Source organism: Erpetoichthys calabaricus, chromosome 9 (assembly GCF_900747795.2).
Source record: "Erpetoichthys calabaricus chromosome 9, fErpCal1.3, whole genome shotgun sequence".
NCBI classification, from domain to species: domain Eukaryota; kingdom Metazoa; phylum Chordata; class Cladistia; order Polypteriformes; family Polypteridae; genus Erpetoichthys; species Erpetoichthys calabaricus.
In genome coordinates, this window is record NC_041402.2 from 69,991,318 (window position 1) to 70,018,996 (window position 27,679).

Sequence of the window (27,679 nt, forward strand, 5' to 3'; positions counted from 1 at the left end):
TGGTAACTATTCACTCTGTTATTTTAGCTGACTAATTATTAACACTTTCTTGATAGGTCCTTCAATGTATTGCATGTATCCTGCTATGTTGCAAAGGTCTCTGCTAAATAAGAACTGGACAAGCAGGTTAACAGGCAGATAACTATTCCTCCTCCTCCTCCTCTTCCTCCTGCTATTACTACTAATAAATAGCTGCATTTTAATGTTACAGTGCCATACGCCATACATACAAATATTATTTATGTAAAATAGCAATAGAAGTGACTAAACACTTAATGGTGGGCAGACATATTTTCTGACAGTTAGAATCAATACAACAATAGAAGTAATGTTTGTATTGACTTGAAGAGGTATCACTGAAATCTCTGTGTAAGCCTAGTTGTAAAGAAAAGGGGTTTAGATGTTTTAAATGTTTTTAAGATTGTTCCACAATCATTGCCCTTTCCCAAGGACTCAGAACAATGATTCTGCTGTACCTGATGTTACTGATGTTCCTTATTTTTTATACCCATCAACCAGTTTTACCTGTTTCAATATGAGGCCACCAAAACACCTCCAAGGATCAAATGTAATGAATATCGTATTACATTAAAAACTCACCTACTGATTAACTTCCACACTTCAGATTACCTGTTTGACTTAAAGAGTAGAAGTCAAATTGCTTCTTGATGTGATGTGTGTAGGAAATTCTCCATATCCTCACCCATGCAGTGATCCAAGTGAAACTATCATTTTAGTTCCATTAGTCACAATCAAGACAAGAGTCTCCAGCAGAAATTTTTGGATTATTACAATTATATCTTAAATCTAAGAATCACCTTTTTATGTATTTCTCTTTTTGAGTACGAAACAAATAGCCTTATTATGTATACCACCATTGCAAGCAATTTTTCAATTTTTCAAATACACACACATAATATACAGTAAATGTTTAATTTTACCAGCTAGAGTACAGGCAAGTGAAGTAAAGTGAAAAGGGACAGAGTGTGTTGCAGGAGTAGAATTTTAGCTTAAAAACAATGCAGACATCGAGAATTTGCAAACTCCACACAGACAACGCCGGGGCTGGGGATTTGAACCCAGAACTTTACAGTTGTGAGGAAGCTACAGTCATTTCATTTTTCAGCAAGGAATTCTGCTTGTGTCTTGAGGCTGATGATCACCTGATCCCTGCATGGAGATAACAGAGAGAACATATCCAGGATCATTGGTGTCATGTTGTGGGATACCACTCCTTAGAACGGTGGCTTCCGATTTTCAGGTACAGTTTAACTGTACAACAACATGTCTAGCAGATTCAGACACTCATCATGAGGTGTTTTTTTTTGCAGGGTTGGTCAACAGGACAATCACATACTGGGAATCATGACAAAATATATGCAACATTCCTTGATTCAGATAAAAAGTATCTTTGTGACATTCTAGGATATGTACCAACTATGGCAGGTTGCATAGTCCCCTTGAAGCATTGCATTCCTGGAGGGTCAGTTTCACGGGACTCATTTAAATTTACTATTGGAGCCTGTTGGGCACCTGTGACTCCATGCCACAACAATGGTGATTTTGCCCAGCACTAAATAATTTCAGGTATACTTCCGTTTTCTCTTAATAACTCATTTTCTTACTCTGCTGTTGGAGTCCTACTCAAATGTCATACTTGCTAAGAGGACATATGTCAACTAGAATTCTTTATACTTGTCACATACAATAAATACAGCTGAATCTGAAACGAAAATTATAAACCCATTGTTTATCCCTGCAATTTAGGAACACAAGACCTGGGTCCTATCTTGACAGCATCAGGGGCAAGGTAGAAACCAACCTATCAATTGAAGGGTACACTAACATCCACAGCAACTGGATTCAAACCGTAATGTCTTATTTATAAGTCACCCGAAAAAGTGCACTGCAACCTTGGAAATTAAAGCAGAACTGCAGCCCATATGAGTTAAAATTCATTAAGCGATGCAAACTAGAGCGATTTAACATTTTCACTTCATTCAGTAGTGGAGATATGTCATAGTCGTATATTTGGCATAATACTAAACCCTCATGAGATGCACTGATTTAGCTGAAGATTTAAGCTTAAGCTTTGGATTAAACTCAAATTTCCCAAGCCTTTGCTTTGGCTGTTGTAAGTACCAGCTTTAAAAACTTTTACCTCTAAATAATTGGGATTCACTCAAAACCTAAGACTAACAAGTGCATGTTGTCCACAAAATTTCATAGGAATCCAGTGTAATGGACAGCTGGATGGGATGCCTTCATAAAGGAAGGACCGAGGGAAAGAGCTTGCACAGGGCTGTACCTCCCCCAGGACAACAGAGGGCAGTCCCCCTGGCTTGTTACGGTTTCACAGGTTTGGAGCATGGAAGCTTGACCCTGTTGGGCCTATGACCACCCACCAGGGGGCGCATGGGGGATGGCAGAGCCCTTCTCTGTAGGACTGCCACCACAGCCAGATGTATGCCTGGAAGGAGATCACAGGGCACCTGGAGCATATCTGGATGCTCTATAAAGGGAGTCACCTCACTCCACATGGGGAGCCAGAGTCGGGATGTGGAAGACAAAGCTTGCTGGAAGAGGAGTGGAGACAGAGAAAAGGCAAAGTGCTGTGTGCTGTGTTTATTAACTGTACTTGTGCTTTGTACTGTGCTGCAGGTGAGAAACAAAACAGAAGCATTTCCCACACTTTAATAAAAGCCTTGTGTTGTGCTGGACTTGTGCCTGTGTCTGTTGTGTTTTTGTGTTGCGGAGTTGGTGAACCCCCTGGTGGTCACACCATCCACTCATTCTTAAGTTACAGTGTCCACAAAATTTTTACCACAGACACACATATTTTCCAAAAATGCTCAAAACATGTTTTAGAGACACCAAAACATTTTTTTTTCTGAAAACCCAAAGCTGATTTTTCTCAATGTATGAAATATAGAAAAAGTAACAGTGGAATCTGTTTGACTGAATTTTAGATCTTTACATACTTTACATACAGTGTTCAGTTGTGGAATTGAATGGTCATATTTTTTACTGAATAAAGATATTACGAGTGCAAGACTTTGCCAGCCAGGACAGCTTGTCAACATCAGTAACAGTGGCCAGTAGGGTTCTAAAGAAGAGAGGAAAATGTACACTAGCAGTAGGGACATATGCAGATATGCCATTATGAAAAAAGGGTCATGTCTAGGCCTATAAAACTACTAAGTGTCCCAGAAGGGCAACAGGCAATAAGGCCATGGAAGGAAAAAGAGAGGCAGCTTAAGTGCAAACATATAATTTTCTACCAGTACTCTATAGGCAAAGTAACATAAAAGATGAAGAACTGCCTGGAATTAGAAAGACAATCAGGCCATGGAGGTTTGGCAGGAGGTCAGAACACCTCGCACTTGATAGAAGACAGCATATGGGCTCAGTGCAAAAGTTGAACCATTCATTCAAGGCAGGGTTGAGGCGGAGTAGCACGAGACTAGTTCTTACCCTCCTTATCTCTTCAAGGTGATATTACATTGTCCCCAAGTGGATGGAATGGAACTGTCTTTCCCTTCTAAGCAGTGTAGAATTGAACTAAGAGACCTGGGGCCTCATGTACTGTATAAACAGTGCGTATGCACAAAAACGTTGCGTAAGAACGTTTCCACGTTCAAATCGCGATGTATATAACCTAAACTTGGTGTAAAGCCATGCACATTTCCACAGTAGCTCATATCCTGGCGTACGCAAGTTCTGCACTCAGTTTTGCAGACTGTTGGCACCCAGCATCAAAGCAGTGCTACTATTCCTGTGTGGTTACCCTTTCTTTTTTAGATCGACATCCCTTACGCGGCTTTATAAATGCTCTGAAATTAACCGCATATTGTTTATTAGTTCAATGCATCTGATTGTATTTAACCTATAACAATATAATGGTCCACAGAATGGTCAAACTATTCTAAATACCATAGCTGCTTTTGCGTTGTTCCTCTCATTGCACCTTCTTCTCCTTCTTCTTTCAGCTGCTCCCGTTAGGGTTTGCCTCAGCGGATCATCTTTTTCCATATTACTCTCACTGCACCACTCAGAGTATTTATATCACTGTATCTGAGTGGGGAATCACAGCTCTACAGCAGCTGACTGGAAAGAGAATCATCGGTATACAGCATCAAGCACATGCTGCCTCAGTCGTGCTGTCTATTGAACTACTCTCACGCGGCAAACGCTCCAAAGCCTTTCCTGTACGGACCTCGTGGTTCAAAATCAGTTTCATCCCAAGAACTATAAACACACTCAATCAGTCCATCAAGTGCTCCTTGTAGAACTGTTGTGTACTTATAAGTACAATTACCTCACTGTAAACTTGCACTACAGTTATAATATTGCACAACCTGCACCACTTTATAAAGTGCATATTTACAGATGATGACAATATCATTTTTAAGATGAAATGCAGCAAAATATGTTTATTATATTATACAGTTAAAACTTTAACTTCATTTAAATAATCTATATTGTTAATAATTAAACACGTGCGGACACGGTGCTGCAGCACTAGCGAGGCACTGGCGCTCCGTTCACGGATTGTTCCTGCCTCGCGCGGTATTCTTGCTGTGGCTGGCACGACACTGGAAGGACAGATGGATAGAATAATTAAACACGTACTACGAAGATATATCAATGTTCCTTAAAAGTTTTGAAGACTCTGCGTTCTAAGCTTACAGATGGCTTAACGTCTATTACAGAGCTGATTGTGTGGCGATTGGGTATTTGGAGAAAGAAAAGTAAGTACAGGAATTGGAGGTTAGTACGTTTAAATGAGACAGTACTGCTGCAATAAAGTATTTCATCGAAGGTCGCGCATGGTGCAGCAAGCATCTTGCATGAGACATGAACAATCACTACACTACCATGTTCCCATGTTTAATAACATGCTTTAACTCCTTTCATCATGAAAATGATATCACATATACAGTACATCTCAGTATTTTAATTACTCAGAGAGCTGTAATATTACGAATGTAATGGATTCTATGTCCTGTCAGAGGAAGAGAAAGCCTGGAAGCACGTAGTGATTCACACACATACAAAACAAAGCATTTAATATGCTACTTTAGTTACGATGGGATTTGAGAAACTAAACATTAAATGATTTTAAGATGAAGTTTATGATGTTCTACTTTAATGACAAAATAAACTACATGATTAAAGTGGAAATTTCGAGATTAAAGTTGACATTTCCTGCTTTTTTCACACTGTGTGCCTTATTTTCTCTGTACCCTAATAAGCTTTCATATGACACTCAGACGGTGGGCTACGACTCGCCTTTTCATGGCAACTTTGATATCTGACAACTTCTTTTTTATTTCGGGCATGTGTGACTTTGTGAACTTGAGCTTTCAAGTTTCTCTGACACTGTGTCACTCGATCAACTTCCTTTTGTTGTTTACATCACTGTTTAAACCAACAAATAGTACATTTTCCTTGCATCCACTTGGTATTCGCTGAAATCTTCTATTTTCCCCCATATTTTTCCCATTGTCTTTTACACAGAAGCCTGAGCTTAGGGGCTATTTATATTGATTTGCATAGTCAAAGAGTAATTTTGGGAGGAGTTGGGGCAGGACAGCAGACGTGTGCACGTGCGTTACTTTTCACGCTGACCCGGATTTATGGAGCAGAAGAACGTGGAAGCTGGCATTCACACAGATTTATGCATCTGGATTTTTTTGTGCGTAAGCACATTTCCAATTTTGTCCGCACGCCATGTTATAGTGTGAATTCTACACATGGCGTTATGCATGAGGCCCCTGGCCTTTAAAAAGATACATAAGGCTAAGGTGGGCAATGTTCTCAGTGGTTACTATGGTGAACTGTGTCGTAGCAGCCAGGAGTGATTTTGGGATTAGCCAGAAGAGGTTTGAAAACATTTCTTACTGCTGGGTCCATTAACCTAAGTCACAGGTTGAGTTGAGACAATGGTTTAGTAATGAGCAAAAATTAGGCCAGCATTTTGAGTTGGAATAAGATAAGAAGGTGACAAATGGGAGTGATTTACAGTACCCGACCTGGTATCCAGGGGTCAACTCCTGTGGAGACAGACCAAGAGATTATTTTACATTTGTTTGTGCTCTCCATATGTTCCTTCCTGACCATGTACTTTTGTTTTTAATCATAATATTTCGCCGTGTGGTGGGTACAGCAACACTCTATCAGCGCATGCTCCCAACCTCACCTCACCTCCTTAAAATTAATTGCTAGGCAGAGGGAGATGCTAAGGGTGGCCCCCTCATATCACAATATTAAAAGCATGAGTTTTAATTTCATGTCAAAAATGAATTCTCAACTTGGGCTGAATGAGCTGCAGAAATTAGCCCTCCAATTATTTTTTGTAACACGGGGCTTCCTACTAATGAGAAGTTAGCAATCCTTTCAATACTTTTTACATTTTTTCTTATTGGCTCTCCAATATAAATATTTACAAGATGTAGATTAAGCGTTATTAGTGTTATGAACTCGTGATAGATGAACAGGTGCTCAATGGTAATAAAGAGCTTTTGGAAATGGCAAGGAGCTTATGCTGAGCTGGTAGTATTATAGTAAAGGGACAGGCAAGGGTCAGAAAGACAGGAAAGAAAATGAAACTGAAAGGCAAATCAAGTCACATGGAGCTGCCATTTAGCTTCAGCCACACTAAAGAGAAATTATTTGTAAAAAGGAGGAAATTGATTTGATCCTTGGATACTTTTTTGTCTCATGACAGATGATGCTGCTAGAAACAACCTGACTGTCATCAGGCATCAAAATGACAGTGATCACTGCTAGAAAGATAAAAAGATAAAAAGTAAAGAAAAAAATGACCAGTAAGATCCAAAACCTGTAAGTACAAGACACACATTCACTACAATGGGAAAGACTTTAAAACACAGATTAAAATTATTACCTTGATTATCTTCATAAAATGAACATTGGAAAACTTTGTTGGATGGCTAAAAAAGAGAGCAATATAAGACAAATTTAATAAACTGAAGAGACATCTTCTATGAATGTATTTTCTACACAGGTATATACTTACAATTTCAGTTTGATTAATTGGAAATACCAATACCAATGGATTTTTTAGTTCAGAAACACTTTGTATTCCAATGATATTCAAGGAGATTACTGTGCTCACTATGTTTGTTTTGTTGTCTGTCTGTTATAAGACAAAAATTCAAAGATTAGGATACATTTGTCTTGACATTTTTTCCAGGGACTTTTCTTTCTTTCATTCATTTTAGGAACAGCATACTGTAAGGATCTATATTTATAAACAACAAAACATGCACAAAAGTGAGTTTAAGAAAAATTCATTTAAAGAATGAAGAAGGCATGAGTGAAGGCTTACTATGAATTGAGTTGGATTAGTGTACACAGTTGCAGCAACCACTGGATTGTTCACTCCAGCTAACGCTTCAACTGGCAAAGAGATGCTTGGAGTCATGAATGAGTTCTCTGCCTTTATTAAACAACAAATAAAATAAGGTTAATTAAGAAGATTATTCCGACTGATACTGCAACATACATTTTATCATATTTCCCTTTGACCTTTTTTTATATAACTAGGGGGCTTTGCCCTCTGCATGCTTTGCTTACACCCCCCCGCCCCCCCCATACACTACGTGCCAACCACTTCGCGTCTCTGCCGCTAGCGTTGTGAAGAGGGGGGCTGAACACACCCCCTAGTAACGCGTTGCTCCACCCAAACCTCCTCTTAAACGGTGATACAATGGGAAACACATACAGTTTTTTTTTTACCTCCTCTTTGCTCGATCAGCTGCTGGATTGCGGCTGCTGACGTGCCACGTGATCTGCATTTCACGCGGCCCACTTCTGTCATATCACCTATGTCCATATAGTCGATCTCTTTTTGCTTTTACCTTTTCATCAATATCGCATTGAATTTTGATTCCTTGTTTGGAATTACATCGTGACGACGCAACGTATAACTGCTCGTGAGTGAACATCGTTTCTTTCTCTCTACAAGAAATGTGTCTGACATAACCACGCAGGACTTTTCCAAATCTCTTTGCATAAGCTCTTGTCTCGCGGGGCTTCCGGCCCCGGGTGTGGTTACATTGCTTGGCACGAAGACTCGTCTCGCGGGACGTGAAAGTGTTTCTGAGACAATCATGTCTCGTCTCCTTCCAAGATTTTTTTTTATAATAGAGAGAAATACATTGAAATATGGATGTGAAATGATTTCAAACATCAGTTCTCATCACTTTGGCTGATCCTCTTCACTCTGCTGTGTCTACAATAAAAAATGACAGGACTAAACTTTAAAATTTGCCAACGTCATGACTAATGTTGCAAGTGGAGAGTGAGGAAAGCATTTTTTCACGTCATGAGTTGCCGTGTACTAACTTGACAAAGACAGTGGCTGAGCTAATGCATCCTGAATGTTATTTAGATCAGTGAGATTTCTGCATTGCAGGCCAGTGGTACCCAGCCAGGACGCCCAGGAAGACCGGAGGAGGGCCTGCGCCTCCTCCAGACCACGAGGGGGCGTCCGCCCTGATTGTGTTGGGGGCCACGGGTACAGGGCTGTGAAGCCCAACCCTGTAGGGGCCCGTGGTCACCGCCAGGGGGCACCCCAGTGCCTGGAAAGCCCTGGACCTCAGCACTTCCACCAAACCAGGAAGTACTGGGGGGAAGAGGAGCAGGGACACCCAGAGTGCTTCCAGGGATGCATCCGGCACTTCCGCCACACTGGGGCGTGTCGGTGGGAGATTGCCGGAACACACCTGGAGCACATCCGGGTGCTCATAAAAGGGGCCGCCTCCCTCCACAGGATGGCTGGAATCGGGTGGAAGACGGATGAGGTCTTGGAGGAGAGACAGGAGGCGGCCTGAAGAAGAGAGGCATTGTGTGGTTTGGCCTGGACTTTGGGGGAGTTTGGGTTGTGTGGCACTTGTGTAAATAGTTGTGGATTGTAAATAAACGTGTGTTGAGTGACAAAATGATGTCTGTCTGTTTGTGTCCGGGCTGTTCCCCACAACTCGTTTGCTATCAGTTTGTGTATGAACTACTGTATATCGGTTTGCATTCATATACCAAAGGTCTGCTTACATAATAATGGTCGTGTGTTTTCACTGTACTGGTTTCAGGCTCGTCTTATACTGGTTTAATGTATGAACTCTAATGGTTTTATATATGCACTAGATTGATTAGATGTGAGTCTTGTACTAACTTTATATGGGGACTATGAGGGTTTTCTGAGTGTTACATGCTGCTTTTATGAGTATACCATATTGGTTTCCTTTGTGAAACATGCCAGCCTTAGATATGCTTCCTTGCACTGTTTTCTGTGTAAACTATGCCGGTTCTGTGTGCAAACCAAATTGGTTGTTCATGTGATTCTGAGTGGCAATGAGAGAAGCAAGAACCCAAGGGCTTATACTGTATGGCCATTTCTGAGCATTAAGATGAACATGCAGGAGGCAGAAGATAAACAGCTGAACATTTTCTTTAACTTTAAATAAGTTTGTGAAAGGGCATTGTGGTAATCATTACTGTGTAATGGTATTAGTCCTTAAGCCTGAAGTGAACACAAACACAGTGGAAGTCAGCTACTTTTACAAACTGGTTAATTATTCTATTATAACAAAAATGGAATAACATATTCTACAATCTCGGTTGAAGTCTAGAGGAGACAGAGCTTTCTCATTTGTTGCTCCTAGACTTTGGAATGACTTGCCTTTTCACTTCAGGTCTTCATCCTTGTTTTGTCTTGGTAGAGTAATCTACTTTACCCTTTTGTATTATTAATATGTAGCTTTTGTCAGAATGCCTCAAATCTCAGAGACTTACCACAGTTTATAAGGTATTGTACCATATAACTTCTCCCCACCTTCCTTTCTACATCTATAACCTCAGGCAATTATGTGCAGTAAAAGACAAGTAGGAGTTAAGTTACAATTTAAACAATGTATTATTGATAATATTCATAAATAATGACAATATGCAAAGTACATTTGAATATTGGCAACCATACAACCTGATAAATGGTGATGTGTAGTTTCAGGCGGCACACAGACTTGTTAGTTACTTAAAATTTATCTAGTTGAGGCATCATTTTGTGGTCAGCTTTCTTCAGAACAGGCTGCATGCCTGTCTCAATATGGCTACCGAGCTGTGCTCTTCATTGTGTTGTCCTTTTCAGTTCATGGTGTCAGATTATCTTTCATCGATTTGGTAAGAGAGAGAGAGCGAGGTAAAGCAAGCAAATTTATAGGTTTTCTGTCCATCCCTCTAGAGCCAATAGGACGTCATGGTACTTAAAGGCTTCTGATACAAGACAGTTCCAAACTTCAGACCAATGGGGGTCACAACACCTTCACACCTGCCCCCAAAACCATATGTTAAGGTAAAGCTTGGCAGTTAGGCAGCCTGGCTTTCCTGTGAGGGTTGAGAGAGAGACTTCAGCAGAGAAACATTGACCAAACTTGTTTGAGGCACATCCCCCCCCAACCCTGTCGTAAAATTACAAAGAGACTCAGTCCTAAAAGGGAGGAAGGGGTTCTTAAACCATCAAACCATTGCTAATATTATCAATAATTTAACACTAATATTACATTGCTTTGCCTAAGTTACAAATAAAGACATATAAAATATTTATCAATTTGTATGCAAAATTTCACATCACAACAATCCTCTATCGTGGTTTTCAAAAGTCGTCTTAAGACCTACTTGCTTTCTTCCGCCTTTCACTATGTGTAATGGGATTGTGGTGGACGTTATAATTGGTTGTGTTATTATTCTGCTTCTGCATGATAGTTTACATTGTGTTTATTTTAATGCTTCTTTGTACGCACTTTGGTGCAACCTTTGTTGTTTTAAATGTGCTTTTATAAATTAATAATCTAAATCTAATCTACAATGTATATTGTGATGGTGTGATATGCTGCATATAAACTGATAAAAAGTTTGCATATTTTAATTTGTAGAATTAGCATTTTACATGTTATAATGTTTAAAGAGCAAGGAAAATGAACAAATCAAGGCTTTAGGTTTTTAAGACTGAATTGCTGCCCACCTGTGACAGAGAGGCCAAGTCTTATTGCTCAATGACTTCCACTTCCTTTTCTTGGCTGTTTGTTTAAGGGCTACATTTGGGCCTGCCTGAGCTATTCTATTGGTGAGTGGCCCAAGGTAGTGTGTTTGTCAGGAGCTACACAGGGGCAATAAGAAGAGAGGCTTGAAAAGGCATGCTCTCTATCTTCTATGTTGCATCCTGACAAAAGCAGACCAGACAATCGCCTGAAGAAAGCTGGCATCCTGGGCCTGCACAGATGATGAGCTAACTTGGAAGAAGCGAAGGCAACTAAAAGTTATTACGCCACCTGAAATGACACATCTAGCATTACCAGGTTGTATGGTCTTGGTTTACAAAGCCACATTCTATTTAATAATAATTTTTTGCATTTATATAGCGCTTTTCTCACTACTCAAAGCGCTCAGCAATTTCAGGTTAAGAGCCTTGCTGAAGGGCCCAACAGAGCAGAGTCCCTTTTGGCATTTACGGGATTCGAACCGGCAACCTTCCGATTGCCAGTGCAGATCCTTAGCCTCAGAGCCATTGCTTGTATGGCTCTAGTTATAATAAAATGTATTACCTATCATACATAGTTAAAAGTGTAGCTTTCTCTCCTGCCTGTTTTTTTGACTTTGTGTAATTGCCTGAAGTTACAGATAAAAAAGTGAAGTGGGGAGGAAGTGCTGAATTGAAATATTGTATCTGAACTCAAAGTGGTAAGTGTATGGGATTTGAGGCATTTTGGTTATGATAACACAATAAAGAATATAAACAGGGTCAGCATAAGACCCTACATGAGAAACATATTGTAATGCATGTGCATCAGAGGGTCACCCACCGGGTTTCTCCCAGGCATGTAGATCCACTCCAGACTAAGAGGAGACACTGCTGCTAACTGTGTCTTCCTTTTCATCCATAGTACTGAGAAACCACCCAGTGAGGGCAAATGACTCCTCCCTATCTGGTTCCTGGGCCATAAAAGCATGACCACCCAGAAGAAGGCATCACTTTACAAACAAGCGACCAGAGGGGCAGATCTTTTCTATAGCCTGAGGAATTAGTCTGCCCCATGTTAACTGAAGGCAGTTGTTGTGTTCTGTTTTGATGCCATCAAGCGCTTGCAAACAGGGACCCCACCATTTATTTTGTCGAGAAGCACATTCTCCCGGACGACCACATTTTCATTGGCATCAATAAAAATTGATCCATTATTTGAAAAAAATACATATTCCTTATTTTGGACCTGCACAGGTACAAATGAGTTACATTACATTGGATCACCTTAAGAGAGATGCCTTTGTTAAATGGCAGCATTTTTTTTACTGAGTGTATATGGATCATATTGACTGACAAAGTATTTGCATGACAATATCTAATGAATGGGCTTTACCGTAATGTTAAATGTGAAACATAAAGAGTTAGCTCACATTGGTCAGTTTTAATTTTCACAGTTTTGTGGCAAGAGAGATTCCTTTGTTAAAATATACAGTAACAGGTTTGCCCAGCCAAATGCACATGTATGGACCAAATGAAACATGTCATCACACATACTACCAGGTAGCATGTACAGTGACATAAAAAATTACTATACCCTTTTTCAATTGTATATTTTTACAAATGAAGACATACCTGACAGTCATTTAGACTTAATCAGGTATTACTAATAGTAAGTTACTTGCCTCAATAATTTCATTAAGATATCATATGTGAAAAAAAATATGCCTAATTAAGATGCTAGTTAAAGCCAAATGCAATCTAATATGTTGAATCTGCCACCGCTGCACATTAGAACCTTTGTCAGCGGAGTATAAATCATTTAGGATTGTAATGATACTTTACTTAGGCATCTACAATGATCTTTGAGAAGTGAATTTAGCTGCATATCCATCCATCCATTATCCAACCCGCTATATTCTATCTACAGGGTCAAGGGGGTCTGCTGGAACCAATCCCAGTCAACACAGGGTGCAAGGCAGGAAACAAACCCCGGGCAGTGCACCAGCCCACAGCAGGGCACACACACATTAGGGACAATTTAGACTCGCCAATGCACCTAACCTGCATGTCTTTGGACTGTGGGAGGAAACCGGAGTACCCGGAGGAAATCCAACCAGGGTCAACCTAACTGTGAGGCAGCAGCGCTACCCACTGCGCCACCGTGCCACCCCTTTGCTGCATATCAGTGCAGAAAATATTTATAAGCACCATTCTCCAATAAGAAGTAAATTTACTGAAGTTTCAGCCAAAACTAAATAGTGCTAAGCCAAGTTCAATTTCTGCCCCATGTTGGGATATGCAAAACTCTACTGCTGTTTAACAAGTGAGTCTATCTTTTTTCAAAATTGTGAAATTTGGTATGCCTAAAAGTGGTCTGACCCTTTACAGCGCCCAATAAAAATCATAGTCTTGCCTGACTAGGCCTCTGTCTTTGTTAACCATCTCCTGATTAACCTTTACTTTCTCATAATAATCCTCTGACACATAACGCGTCACAGTAGACTACTGTATATGTAAAGCCTGAAATTCATTTAATTCATCTAGCACACAGGGCGGAGTGGCATGCTCTAGCATGATATCTCAGAGCCCCAGCTTTTAACATTAACTGTTGAGAGAAAGTTCCATGCAACGTAATCCTTTGTTTTCTGTGTTTAAACTAATGTTACTTTGCTCTGCACAGTAAGTTTTAATTTTAATGAAGTCTTTAAGATTTTTACCAATATTGATTCTTTAACAAAATCAAAGATTTAAGGCTTTATAGGTGTAACTAGCTTTGCTACCTATTTAAGACATGTTGAAATCTAAATTGTCAACATATTCAGAGTTAACGTTTGCAGTGCACCATCTATTGGAATGTATTTTGTACTGCATGTAGTAATAAAATGCACTGCATTTTCCATTCCAACAAGTGGCGCATCACAAACATTTATTGTAATAAAATGCATTGGTTTTTTCATTACAATAGATGGTGCATCACAAACATTAGCACTACTTTTATGAATCCCATACCAAATGGCATATAACACAGACACAGCCCCAGACAGACACACATTCAGACTCTTGTCCTTTTATTAAGGTGGATTACTAGCTTCCAGGATTAAATGCAGTTTGGTTCTGGCAATTATTTCAGTTTAGCCCTTTAATGTTAGCATATCTCTGTACTCTTCAAATCATGTAGTATTTTATTAATATGTCCTGTATCTAATGGTATACTGTTGACTTTCTGACAGCAGGAAGCTCCAAATGTACGTATAAGGAGATGATCACTGATTTTTTCATCCTCTCAGCAGTGTATTTCTCCTGCCTATTATTAATGCACTTCACCTTCATTTTGACTGTTTTCCTAACACTAACACAGTGAAAGATTCTCTGCTGTAGCTAACGTTTTGAAGTTTCTAAATTTCTTTGGTGTTCATAAGCTCAGTGGTAGGTGCTGGTGTTGTTTCATCTGAACACATCATTCTGCTGCTGTCTCCTCTGTACTGTAATATCTTTCTTAATTCTTTTCTCACTCACTGAAAATGTATTTTTAATTTCCTGAGTCTTGTGGATAACCGTGACTTGCATTGTCTAAAGTATACCTTTGAAGCTACTCCTTGGCACCTTCATTGTCTCCATATGTAAAAATGAATTATTTCTTTGCACCTGATTCAATCCATTCTATTGATAATCCCCATTTCATCCTGTGTTTTCCTCCTTTTGGACTTTTTTTGCTTTGTGCCTTCCCCACCATAACCTATTATCTATGGGGAAGGAGTTAAAGCTTTAGATTTGTCAAAAATTTCAATCTCTGGTTTTCGATGGATCTCAACGTTTTAGGGTCCCCTGATACCAAAAACATCAATATCTCGATGATGGGTGTGTGTCTAGCTGGGTGTGTGTGTGTCTGTGTGTCACAGTTCCTTGAGGACTGTCTATAGCTAAAACAGCTTGATGGAAAAATACCAAACTCAAAACTTTAGTCTGTTATGAGGTGATGATGTGCTGATTAGTTTTTGAACCAAATTGTGCAAGTTAAAGAGGCTCTCTAGAGGAACCCTCAAATACTGTAATTCTGCAATTAATTATGAATTCTTCTCATCAATCGCTATCGTTATGACCTGTTTTATGATCAGAAAGAACAGCATCAGATCGGTGAATAATTGCTGAAATGTTATAGAATAGTTTGGGCAACTTGGTTCCTAGGGTACAAAGCCAACTGACACTCATGTCTGAATTTTTTTTTTTGCACTACCCCTTACTTCTATCCAGTGGAAGCTTTTCTCTTTAGGAACCATTCCTGACCAGTTGTTGCATGTATCTTACTGGATATCCTTTGATTCCTTTCCTGACAATTTCTGGAAGTCCTCTTTTTATAGCCCATCCTTCTTAGACATTCTTGTGGTATAGCGGGTCTGTGGCTCAGAAAAACTGGTCATCTTAAATAAATATTTGACATGCTCTCACTGTGCAGTGGAGCAGGTGCGAGCTATCTGCTGAGAAGTTGACTTGTTTCCGGGTTGGTGCGAGGTGGTCAGCCGTCCATGCATTGCCTTGTCGGATTGTCTCATTATCAGCCGATTGCACCTGCAACTGCTCCCTAGCATATAAAAGGGGAGTGCAAGGAATGGGGAAAAAAAAAACAAAATAAAAGGGAAACACACAGGCATCAGAGCGAAGGTTAACGAAAGAGAAGAGGACAGGAAGGTGAGAGAGTGCCAATGCAGGAGTTAGCGAGCTGAAGAGAGTGGGCTCAAGAGAGAGAAGGCAGGCAGCTGGAAGAAGAGCCCCTGGAGAGGAGTATGTGGCCGATGTTCGGGGAAGTTGAAATGGGTCACTACGGCTGAGCATGTATGAGGAGCAGGAGTGACCAGGAGTGTGAATGACTTGCCACAGAAGACAGAGAAGGCAGCAGGGGTCGATGAGACTTGGACTGACAGCCCCAGTGTGAATGCCATGGCCTATGGGGACTCAAGGCTAGGTCCGAAGTGGGAGCCTTGCTGCAGCCATGGAATGGCAGGGACCCAGACATATGGAAGGTTGGCTGTACCTGTCGGCAGGGTGACCCCTCTACTTAGAGCCCCTATGGGATCAGCAGAGGAGATGTCAGTTTAAAGAAAGATGCACCAAGCTAATAGAAAATGACAGTTTCCTGCCTGATGTTTTTTAACCTCATTTTTTAATGGATTTCTTTATTTTAATTTTATCCATCCATCCATCCATCATCCAACCCGCTATATCCTAACTACAGGGTCATGGGGGTCTGACGGAGCCAATTCCAGCCAGCACAGGGCACAAGGCAGGAAACAAGCCCTGGGCAGGGCACCAAGCCCACTGCAGGGCACACACACACACCAAGCACACACTAGGGACAATTTAGGATCGCCAATGCACCTAACCTGCATGTCTTTGGACTGTGGGAAGAAACTGGAGTACCCGAAGGAAACCCACGCAGACACGGCAAGAACATTCAAACTCCATGCAGGGAGGACCCGGGAAGTGAACCGGGGTCTCCTAACTGCAAGGCAGCAGCGCTACCAATGCGCCACTGTGCCACCCTATCTGAATTTTAATCTCTCTCTTATTGTACTAATTATTTATTGACCTTTGCACTGTACTTTGGACACTTTTGATTTGATTACTTTTAATAAAAATACTATGACACCTTTTCACCATCCCCTTGCTTTCTCATTTGCCCAGCTCATCCCTCGGAAACATTACCAGTGGTGACTCTGCATCCTTAACAAATAATTTTGGCTATCTGCATGGTACAACTGTTGGCTGAAGGTCCACAATATGGGGCTCTCCCTGTCTCTTTGGAATTCTTATTTTATTTTATCATTTTAGTCCTTGGATCACTAGATGTTATTTTTTTTTTTGTATTTTAATTTTATTGAATTTTTTTAAGTCAAATAACACTCCATACATATAATGCAAGTTTTACAAAAAGAAAAAAAGAAAAAAGGTTCAAAACAAATCACTAGGTCTTAATGACTCAGTTTTATCCTGATTACTACAGAAAAGTAAGTATAGTAAGAAACAGTAGGCTTCTCATATTGGTATTATGACACATTATGTTGATAATTTCTTTATATTTTACTACCTCTGCCTGTGCTTTGCTAATTGTTGTCGTTTCTCAGTATATATTTCAGAAATTAAAGTCCCCCATTTTTAAAGCATCTCAATTTGATATTTTTATAATTTGAATTGGTACTGGTTTCTGCTTTCGGGTATCCATACCACACTCCCAATATCAGGCTTATATAGATAGATAGATAGATAGATAGATAGATAGATAGATAGATAGATAGATAGATAGATAGATAGATAGATAGATAGATAGATAGATAGATAGATAGATAGATAGATAGATAGATAGATAGATAGATAGATAGATAGATACTTTATTAATCCCAATATCTGTCCTGTCCTGTCCACATATCCTAACTAAGGTGTTGATCATCTCCTATTTAAACCGGTCAAGCTCACTTATGACCACTTCTTTGCATTATTGATGTTGGTTGTCTTTTCAAATCATGTGTATCCATTTACTCTTTCTCTTTCATCTCTTGGATTGGGGCAAGTTTCTACTACTGATATAACATCATATTTATGTAACGAATGGGTTTTATTTGTAATACATCTAGTTTTAAGGAAAATAATTTGTCATTCACTACTGATTCTGTTTCTGCCTGTTCCTGTTTGGCAAGTACCTGAAGGTCTATATTGTGATGTGTCTCGCTACTGCATGGGCTGTGCGGAGTGAAAGCAGGGCTGGAGTAGAGTCTTGAGGGAAAGTGCTTTGTGAGGGCTCTGGGCACCTCCCTGGAGGGGATAGGGGTTAGGGTTAATTAATATTGCATCCTGCCAAAAAGAAGTAGTGTGTGGTTAGTGTGAAGGAAGTAGGACGACAGCATTTGGTCGAGAAGGGAGCAAATGGTTTAAGGACAGGAAAGAGGCAGACAGGACGAAGGCAACATGTTTTTATTTTTTCGGCGGTGTCCCTGTGACCCAGACAATGGGTAGCAGTAGGGCCAGTGGCGTAGCGTAGTGGGGGTGGCACTTTTAGGGGGCGGCAAAATTTCACAATAAATAATAATAATATCTTGTAAATATTTGAACCATACCTAAATAAGGGGGTGGTGGAATTTTCCTCCGCCCAGGCGGCTGACACACACGCTACGCTACTGAGTAGGGCACTGTTTATATCGTGGTATACCGAATAAAAAGTCAGTCGGCATGTGAAAGAATTCTCTATAAATGTGTGTCCTATTCAACTGGTCGTCATAATATTTATATTTTTATTAGAATTTCTGTCAGATACTCTAAATTAAATTTTGTAGTTGGTCTAACTCCCTACCCGTGTTTCCCTAATATAAATTAGTCCCATTAAACAGTCTTCAACCTTGCCCAGTGCCCGTCCTTTTTGAACATAACCCCCTCCCTGCATGACAGGTCCCATTTTCTTCCAAAAGGCATGCCAATGTCTCATAAACCTTTGTTCTTCCATTCAACTCCAAGATGTAAGTTATACGTTAAACTTAAGTGTCCTTAAACTGATGTCACATTACGTGACTTCTAATTGTGGGGATGTCAGAGTTGCCAACCACAGTTGCTGATCAGGTTTTTGAACCATGTCAATTTACGCAATTAAAAATTGCTGGACTTTGCTGACATTTCAGAACAGTCACCCTTGTCTCTTTTTTTCTAAAAGCCAATAGCATGTTGCCTGGCAGAGCTATGCTGTATGAACAATTAATAGGCCTAGCAAGTTCAGTCTCCGCCCTTTATTTTTTTTTTCATTCTGTCTTGGTATGTAAATCATTAGACATTAGACAGACAAGCTCCTCTTCTGTTTGTGAGGTCCAATACACCCATGTTCCTCATTCCTTGTCACTGTAGTAAATGCTTATATTTCCAGATGAGCATTCACTGGATGTCAGCTCTCATGCATACTGAGTCCACACCTACGAGTAAAGATAAAATCAACCTGTTTAAGAATGTGTCATGAACTAGCTGGACTGAGTTGTTGGGTATGCCACATTACGTGATTGGATCTAAGATTATGGAAATGAAGGCTATGAGACATGGCCTTTAGCTTCACCTGGTCTGATGAGTGGCACAGACGGAGCATCTGAGGAGACCACCTTGTTAATTCTGCTACCCAGCTTCTTAGGTTTCTCTTGCAGAAATGGCAGCCTACTTGCATTGATGTATTTGTTTGACATCAATAATGCTAACTGGGTCCACCTCAGCTTCTGAATAAGATCATATCCATAACCCCTGAGAGGTGTTCTACCTGAACACAAGGCAGGCAACACACCATGTGAAGCTCTCTGTGACTGGTACTGATTATCTGCCTGTCTAGTACTTTAGTCCCTCTATATTTTTCATCATCTTTATTCTACTAAAACCTTTTCACATAATCTTATTAATCAGAATATTTGCATAAAATTGAATGAACACTTTTCAGATGAAATGGGCATTTTGTTGAATTTTACTACACAGTAAAACCAACACTTTGGTGTATGTGTGTTTCAGGATAACGTATCCTGCTAGTTATCCTGGCCAATTTAAGAAAAACTGACTTACCTGATGTCCTGCACATATGTCAGAGGTTCAAAATTGTAGTTTTCATTAAGACACTTAGTTAAAACCCTGAGAGAAAGAGTAAGATGCTACTGACCAAAGTCTATGGTAATTCCCTAGAGACCTGATAAATTATAAAAATATTGGAGCATTGCATGTGTAATGATATTGCTAGAAGTTAAAAAATTGTGTAATGATTGGAAGAAAAAACTATGACACGCAGGAAGAAATATCCGAGGCAGCTGGAAAAAAATGTAGTTAGAAAACAGCCAGAAAGGACAATAGGCTAATGTCAGGAAAATGAGTGTTAAAAATCATGGTTTAAAAGCAAAGCCACCAGAAAGAAATGGTAAATTAATGAATCTTCCATCCCAAGTTATACATTTTTGAAGAAAAGTGTGTGTAGCCATATCAGATTAGGTCAGGTCAAGGGAGCATGCACTACTAGAGTGCGTTGCCGCATCGACCACATGACAAAGCAGCCTGGGATCCCAGTTGGCAACCCCCAGGCAGTCACACCGTCTATAGTCCCATCCTCTGTAGATGACCATCTATATGCTGCAGCCTGGTGTTATGTGGGCATCCCCTTGGCCTGGTCTAGTCATTCAGGTTGTCAATAATGAGGATCCTGAGACCCGGATTACCCTCAGGGAATCATGCTACATGGTTGTAGTGCCATAACTGATGCTCTCACACAATACAGGTAATGTGACTCATTCGGGACTCCATGAGCAACCACTCGTTTGACACAAAGTCAAATGAGCAGTACTCAAGGATTCTCCAAAGAGACAGAACTGAAAGAGTCCAGCCGTTGTCTCAGGTCATTGGATAGTGTCCATGTCTCACAACTATATAGCAAAACAGGGAGCACCAGAACTCTAAAGACTTGGTCCTATTGCAAAGATTTCAGGAGCATCACACACCTCTGTCCAGTGACCTCATGACCCCCCCCAATGCTCTCCCAGAGTAGGAGTAAGAAAACATCCCTGATGAACCCCACAATCAACTGGGGAAAAAATGCAGAGGTTCTGCCTCCACTCTGCATATCTCTCACAGTATCAGTGTAAAGGCTGGTCTTGATGTCAAGCAACTTCAGGGAGAAACGCAAAGTCTCATGATGTTCCACAGAGCAGCATGATCAACTGAGTCAAATGCTTTATGAAAATCGACAAAGGCTGCAAAGAACCTCTGCAGATATTTGTGTTTGCGCTCAATGAGAACCCTCAGTGCTAGGATGTGGTTGATGGTAGACTTCTTTGATGTAAAACCAGACTGCTCCAGTTGCTGGGAGGCGAGAAAGTGATCTCCGATCCTATTGAGGATGACCCTAGCAAGGACCTTACCTAGCACCGAGAGCAGTTTTATCCCCCCAATTCAGGCAATCACCCTTCCCATTTCCCAATAGGGATGACAAGTCCCATTTTCCAGTCAGGTGGGATGGCACCCATCTCCCAGATGGACACAGATTGCTTCCAATGCCAGGAAGACAGCCTTACCACCAGCTTGTAGAAGTTCACCCCAGATACCACAGATCCCTGCAGCCTTCCCTACCCTCAGCTGTTTCACCGCCTGTGCAATCTCAGTGAGATTGGATGGTTCACAGCTAATTAGAGGATCAGCCTCAAGGACCATGGACCGGAAAATCAGCCTTGAACAACTGCTCAAAATAGCCACCCCAGCGGATCACAACTGCAGCGTCATCCATAAGGATCGTTCCATCACCCTCCCTGACTGTGACACTCTAAGGAATGGATTTGGATGTGCATAATTCTTCGATTCTTTTGTAAGCAGGACATGTGTCACTAGACCATAGATAGTATGTCACTTGCTCGCAGATTCTTTTAACAAACACCTCCTTATCTGCCCTCAGAGCCCTTGCAGCTGTCCTTCTCAGTTCCAGCTACAGACCGGGGTTGCGACTCCTCTCAGTGATATCCAGGGTGCCCTGCAAGATGAAACACCTCCTTCTGGGAACACTGGTAACACCAACACAGCCCTCAGCAACCTTCAGAGACTTGTGACAGATTCTATAAAGTACACTCCAGCACCATTATGTTGTCATTGAAATAACGACAATATTAATACAAAGTCAGAAATACTAAATAAACATATGTGAAAAAGATTAAAAATGAATTTGATACCAATGAAAGACAAACTCATTACAGCAGTGATAAAGTCAGCAATGCTTTTATAAAATGCTTTTTAGAAATAGAGTAGCATCACTAGTGATAAAAAATCTAGAACACAACATGGCAGAAATGTCAGTCCAGCAAAATGTAACTTTTACCTCTGGTACAGAAACTGTTATTGTTGATGACTTCAAATCCTCCTGACTTATTTTTTTCAGAATACTTTTGTAATTGTCCCCGGTAATATTCTTAGTCGTTCCATTAAAAGGCTGTTGCAGTTGCATATTTTGAAAACATTGTTGCCACCTGTAACACAAAAAATGCAGTTTAGTTAATTTGCATTATCCTTCCAGCCATATTAGCATCTTGGTTTTCCTCTTTAGCCACCTGATTCTATGCACGGTATCACACAAGCTGACATCATTTCAGGATCTTGAGATCAGGAATACCTGATTAAGTTGTACTGAACAAACTTGCCAGTATGAATCGCTAAATGATTCTGCAGTATAAAGGAAACACAATTTGTATGTGAATGCTTAGTTATATGGTCTATAAACATGTTGCAGATTTAATTGTTTAAGCTGGCATTGTCTAAAAGATTTTTTTTAAATATACAGGCTTATACCAATCAGCCACATTAAAATCACTAATAGCTGAAGTAAATAACATTGAGTTTAACAATATGATGGCACCTGTCAAGGGGCGGGATACATTAGACAACAAGTGAACAGTAATTTTCTTGAAGGTGATGTTTTGGAAGCAAGAAAAATGGCATGCGTAAGTGTCTGAGTAACTTTGACAAGAGCCAGATTATAATGGCTAGACAACTGGGTCAGAGCATCTCCAAAATGACAGGTCTTGTAGGGTGTTCCCAATTTGCAGTGGTTAGTACCTACCAAAAATGTTGCAAGAAAGGACAACCAGTGAGCTGGCAACAGGGTCATGGATGGCCATGGCTCATTGATGCATGTGGGGAATGAAGTCTAGCTTGTCTGATCAGATTCTACAGAAGAGCTACTGTAGAACAAATTGGTCAGTGTTGGCCATGAGAGAAAGGTGCCAAAACACAGTGCATTGGAGGATTCTGTGTATGGGGCTGCATATCTACAGACCGGTCAGAATGCCCATACTGACCTCTGTTTACCTCCAAAAGTGCCTACAATGGGCACGTGAGCATCACAACTGGACCATGGAGCAATAGAAGTAGGTGGCCTGGTCTGACAAATCACATTTTCTTGTAGATCATGTCATCGGCCATGTGCGTGTATATCGTTTACCTGGGGAGATGGCAGCAGGATGCACTATGGGAGGGAGGCAAGCCAGTAGAGACAGTGTGATGCTCTGGGCAACATCCATCCATCCATCCATTTTCCAACCCGCTGAATCCGAACACAGGGTCATGGGGGTCTGCTGGAGCCAATCCCAGCCAACATGGGGCACAAGGCAGGAAACAATCCTGGGCAGGGTGCCAACCCACCGCAGGACACACACAAACACACCCACACACCAAGCACACACTAGGGCCAATTTAGAATCGCCAATCCACCTAACCTGCATGTCTTTGGAATGTGGGAGGAAACCGGAGCGCCCGGAGGAAACCCACGCAGACACGGGGAGAACATGCAAACTCCACACAGGGAGGACCCGGGAATCGAACCCAGGTCCAACAGATCTCCCAACTGAGAGGCAGCAGCGCTACCCATTGCGCCATCGTGCCTCCGGGCAACATTCTGCTCGGAAACCTAGGGTCCTGGTTTTCATGTGGACATTACCTTGACACGAGCCACCTGCATAAAGATTGTTGCCTACCTACACCCCTTAATGGCAATGGTATTCCCTGATGGCAGTCATAAACTTTGTTCTTTAAAAGGCGGTAATGATACACAGCTTCTGTCATGCAAAGGTAAGGTTTTTAAGGCAATGGTAAGACCAGCAATGATCTCTGAAGCTGAGACATGGGCAAAAAAGGGAACACAGGAGAGGTTGGATGTAGCAGAAATGAGAATGTTGAGATGGTTGTGTGTGTGTTAGAAAAAATGACAGAATAAGAAATAAGACTAACAAAGGTACAACAAAATAGGGAGCAATGTCTAAGAAAGTACAGGAAAGTAGGATGAAGTGGTGCAGACATATGATGAGGAGAGACAATGAATATGTGAGCAAAAGAGCGATGGGAATAGAAGTACAGGGGAAGAGAAAGGGAGCAATCATCATATGATTCTCTTCTGAAACGATGAATGTGGATATGTACATGTAAAGAGATCTTAACTACAATCAGATGATGTCATAGTAACTGTATTAGTGAATTTCGTGATGTAAAAAGAAGAAGAATGAATAGAGTTTGTGGTGTTTGATTTAAGTTTCCAGAGCATGTGCTGCATGTTCAAATTTTGCCTGACTTAGCAGTGTCACTTTCAGTTTGATAATTGACTCTATTTTCATATTATTGTATTTTACTTGTATATTTATTTCACACAGTTGTGATAATACTGTTTATTTCATCTCAGCCCTGGTCTCCTTGCTGCTGCCATGCAGTAAGGAGACCAGGGTTCTCATCCTGCGTCCTCCCTACTTGGAGTTTGCATGTTCTCCCTGTGTCTGTGTTGGTTTCCTCTGGGTACTCTGGTTTCCTCTCACATTCACTAAATTGGGCCTGGTGAGTTTTTGTGTGTGGTGTGTGTGTGTGTGAGTGTGTTCACCCTGTGATGGACTGGCGCCCTGTCCAGGGGATTGTTCCTGCCTTGCACTCAAAGGTGGCTGGGATGGGCTCCAGGCCCATGTGACCCTGCTCAGTATTAACTGGGCTTAGAAAATGGTATGGTGTGGTTTGTTTATTTCATTAATTATGGTTTCAATATATTTTCTTTTACCTTGAGTCTTTTCTGTACAGCTTTTTTCACTATAAATCCAAGACAGTGCACATATTTCCAGGCAAAATTGTACTCAAGAGTGATTTCTAAATTGCATCACAGTACCATACAATCCACATCTGCTACTTGTAGAACAGATAATTACCTAGTATAATTTTCCCGATTATTCGTAATCAGTGAACATGTGTTGTTGAGGGTTGAGAAATCAGACTCAGAGAAATTACTACAGTTTGAAGTAGACAAAAAATCTTGAATGTTACCACAGTGTAAAATTACACAGTGAGAGCTTGCATTCCCTAAAAAAAAAAAAGAATTTCATTAAATATGATATAAATTGTCTTGTGAGGACAATTGCTTATGACTACTTTATACACCAAAGATGTGGACCCTAATGAACAGATTCAGTATTAGAGAAGAAATCATCTACAAAGTACAAAATATGTCATCAGAGGTTAGCATGGCAAGAGGCAGCATTTACTGTGTTTTACAGAGAATGGCAGGTAAGAACATTGTACCTACTGTTCATTTATGTCATTCTTGTAACTGAGCTCAGTACATTTAATATGAAAATTCACTCAGCTTTTGGCTTTATATTTTTGTTTTAAAGGAATTCTTGAATTTTCTTAAGCAATTCTTTAGGCATTGTATGTTTTTTAAAGACTTCGTTATAAAAGCTGAAGAAATGTGACCTGACTGAGTTTTGAGACCTTTAAAATTATCACCTCAAGAAATATAACACTATCTTTGAGTTGGGGGGGGCAGAGAAGTTAAGATATAAACATAAGCATTTGTATGACCATAAGGATGGCTGTTCAGTCAATGAAGCTTGTTTGGCTAGCAAATCTCTAAGACGTTTTGATATCTCAGTCAGATGTTTCTTAGAGCTATCACAGCCTCTGTTTCAGCTACATGACTTACAAAATCCTTTTTGTGAAGTGCTTTCAGCTTTTCATTTAAAATATTCTTTTGCCTAATTTTTACTAGTATCTTTGTATACTCAATCCAATATATAATTGAACAAATTCTGCTGTAATAAATCTAGTTGTCCCATTGAAATTTCTGAAGACATAGATTAGGTCTTTGCTTACAGTACTTCACCTGTTAAAGACTCAAGAAGTTTAATCGTCTTACCCTACACTCCCAGGACATGCCTTTGGCTGTTCATTTTCACACAGTTTTGTGGTATAGCGGGTCCATGGCTTAGAAAAAGAGGGCCATTTTTAAATAAATAATTGCCTGGCTTGTTCTCTGTGGGTGTGTGTGCTCACGCAGCTGCTGGGAGCCAGAGGGGCTTCCTGCGGTGCACGATTGAGAGGCTGCACCCACACAGGCATACAAAAATGAGCTGGCACATGAAAGAGGGGATTGGAAAGAGAAATGGAAGAATGAAAAAAAAGGAAGAAGGTTAGGAAAAGAATGGAGAGAAAGGGAGGAGGCAGAGTGATCCAGTGCAAGTGTGCGAACAAGAGGCGGAGTCCCTAGAGGAGCGTGCAAAAGGTGCTTGCAGGCTGATGGCCACTCCAGCTCAGTGACCTGAGATCTGGAGTCGCAGAAGCGCTGCTCGGTTGGAGTGACTCACTGAAGAGAGGCAGCGCAGCTACAGGGGTGTGAGAGACTCAGAGAGGCATTTTGCGGGTGGTGCCATGGACTGTGGGAGTGTGAGCCTGGCAGCGGGAGTCAAAGGTTTGAGCCAGAGCCAGAGAGGGCTACCAGTGACTGAACTGCAGATTAGGCGCCTCCTTGGTGGCAGGGACCCGTCAGGGTTAAGCCAAGGAGATGGCAGCTTTTTACGGTGTGCACCCCGGCTCATGGTTTTTAAAGGACATTTTCCTGCCGTGTTTTAACGTCCTTTTGAAGGATTATTTATTTGATTGGTTTTAACCTCCACATGGTCGCTGTTCTGTTTTTATGAGTTATTTATTTAATGACTGTTGGACACTTCAATTTTGGTTTGTTCTTATTGAAAGCATTTGGCACCTTTGTGCACCTACCCCTTGCTTCGTGTCGTGTCTTCATCTGCTGGCTTATCCGGTTACATTATCAACAGTGTCGGGTTCAAGAGGCTCGCAAAATAGGAGTGGGAGCATGGAGCCGACCCAAACCGTCACAAGTTTCTAGAGTTGGCTGGTTGTTTTTGTAGTGCATACAGTAAGTAGTACAGGTGTGGTCCCAGAAACTCAATAGAGAGGCTGAGCTTAAGGTCCTTTAATTCGTTTTCCTATCACCAGGCAGGATTTATCAAACCTGGGTTGCCATTGCTAAAGCCCAGTCATCCAGAAATGGGCTTCCTTTAGGCCTTCTTGATACTGGATATCCCTTTTGGAAGACTTCCATTTTAATTGCCACTGATTTGAAACTGGTTTATTTTAGAACTCCACACTCTCTAACCCATTTTTCACATTCATCATCCACCATTAATGCAACCTACACATTTTGATGTCCTTTGTCCACCTGATTGGCCTCACACACATAGGACATCTGAGTCCGTAAGCAGCTAGAAAAACCTGATCTGCCAAGTGCAAAGCTACATGACGCTGACTGCTTTAATGAAACAGTTTTGTAAGTCTATAATTGTACTTGTGCTGCCCAAAATGACAAATGCTTTAAATTCTTCTCAAATACATACATCTGCCTGAAAATGTAAAAGAATGAAGGAAAATAGAGAACTTCACCTACAAGTTATGCAATTTGAAAACTTCCCTATTTCCATTAACAAAAGTGGTAGATCAGTAAATAAACCTTGTTATGAAGCAGTATAATTTTGTTTCAAGATTCTGCAACATCTAAAAAATGTCACAGCAACTGATGTTATTGATGATGGTTTTAATTGCATTGTGCTTCTGTTGTTCTCTTTGCTTCATATCCCTGTTCTCTTGGTACTTAAGCTAACAAAACCTTACATTGTAACTCCTAGCATGTGGTGACATTTTTGGTGCAGCTGTATTCAAGATATACATTATATCACAGTAATAATATGTGCTACTCCAGTGATAATGTCATTTTGTCCACCATCCAAAATATTTAGCTCATTCTTTCATGCTTCACTTTACATTGTCTAACATTAATTTTAT

The 27,679-nt window shown here is 40.7% G+C and overlaps 1 protein-coding gene across 1 annotated transcript in view; it reads right to left on the minus strand.

Moving 5' to 3' along the window:
- Positions 1–24,898, minus strand: part of LOC114657800 (adhesion G-protein coupled receptor G2) — a 45,848-nt gene extending 20,950 nt beyond the window's left edge. The window contains exons 1-5 of the mRNA XM_051932132.1: positions 24,754–24,898; positions 21,897–22,044; positions 7,355–7,465; positions 7,043–7,162; positions 6,911–6,956 (exon numbers count right to left, since the gene is read on the minus strand). Of these exons, the coding sequence (XP_051788092.1) occupies positions 6,911–6,956; positions 7,043–7,162; positions 7,355–7,465; positions 21,897–22,022 (403 nt within the window). The 5' untranslated portion in view covers positions 22,023–22,044; positions 24,754–24,898. The remainder of the gene's footprint in view (positions 1–6,910; positions 6,957–7,042; positions 7,163–7,354; positions 7,466–21,896; positions 22,045–24,753) is intronic.
- Between the last annotated feature and the right edge of the window lie 2,781 nt (positions 24,899–27,679).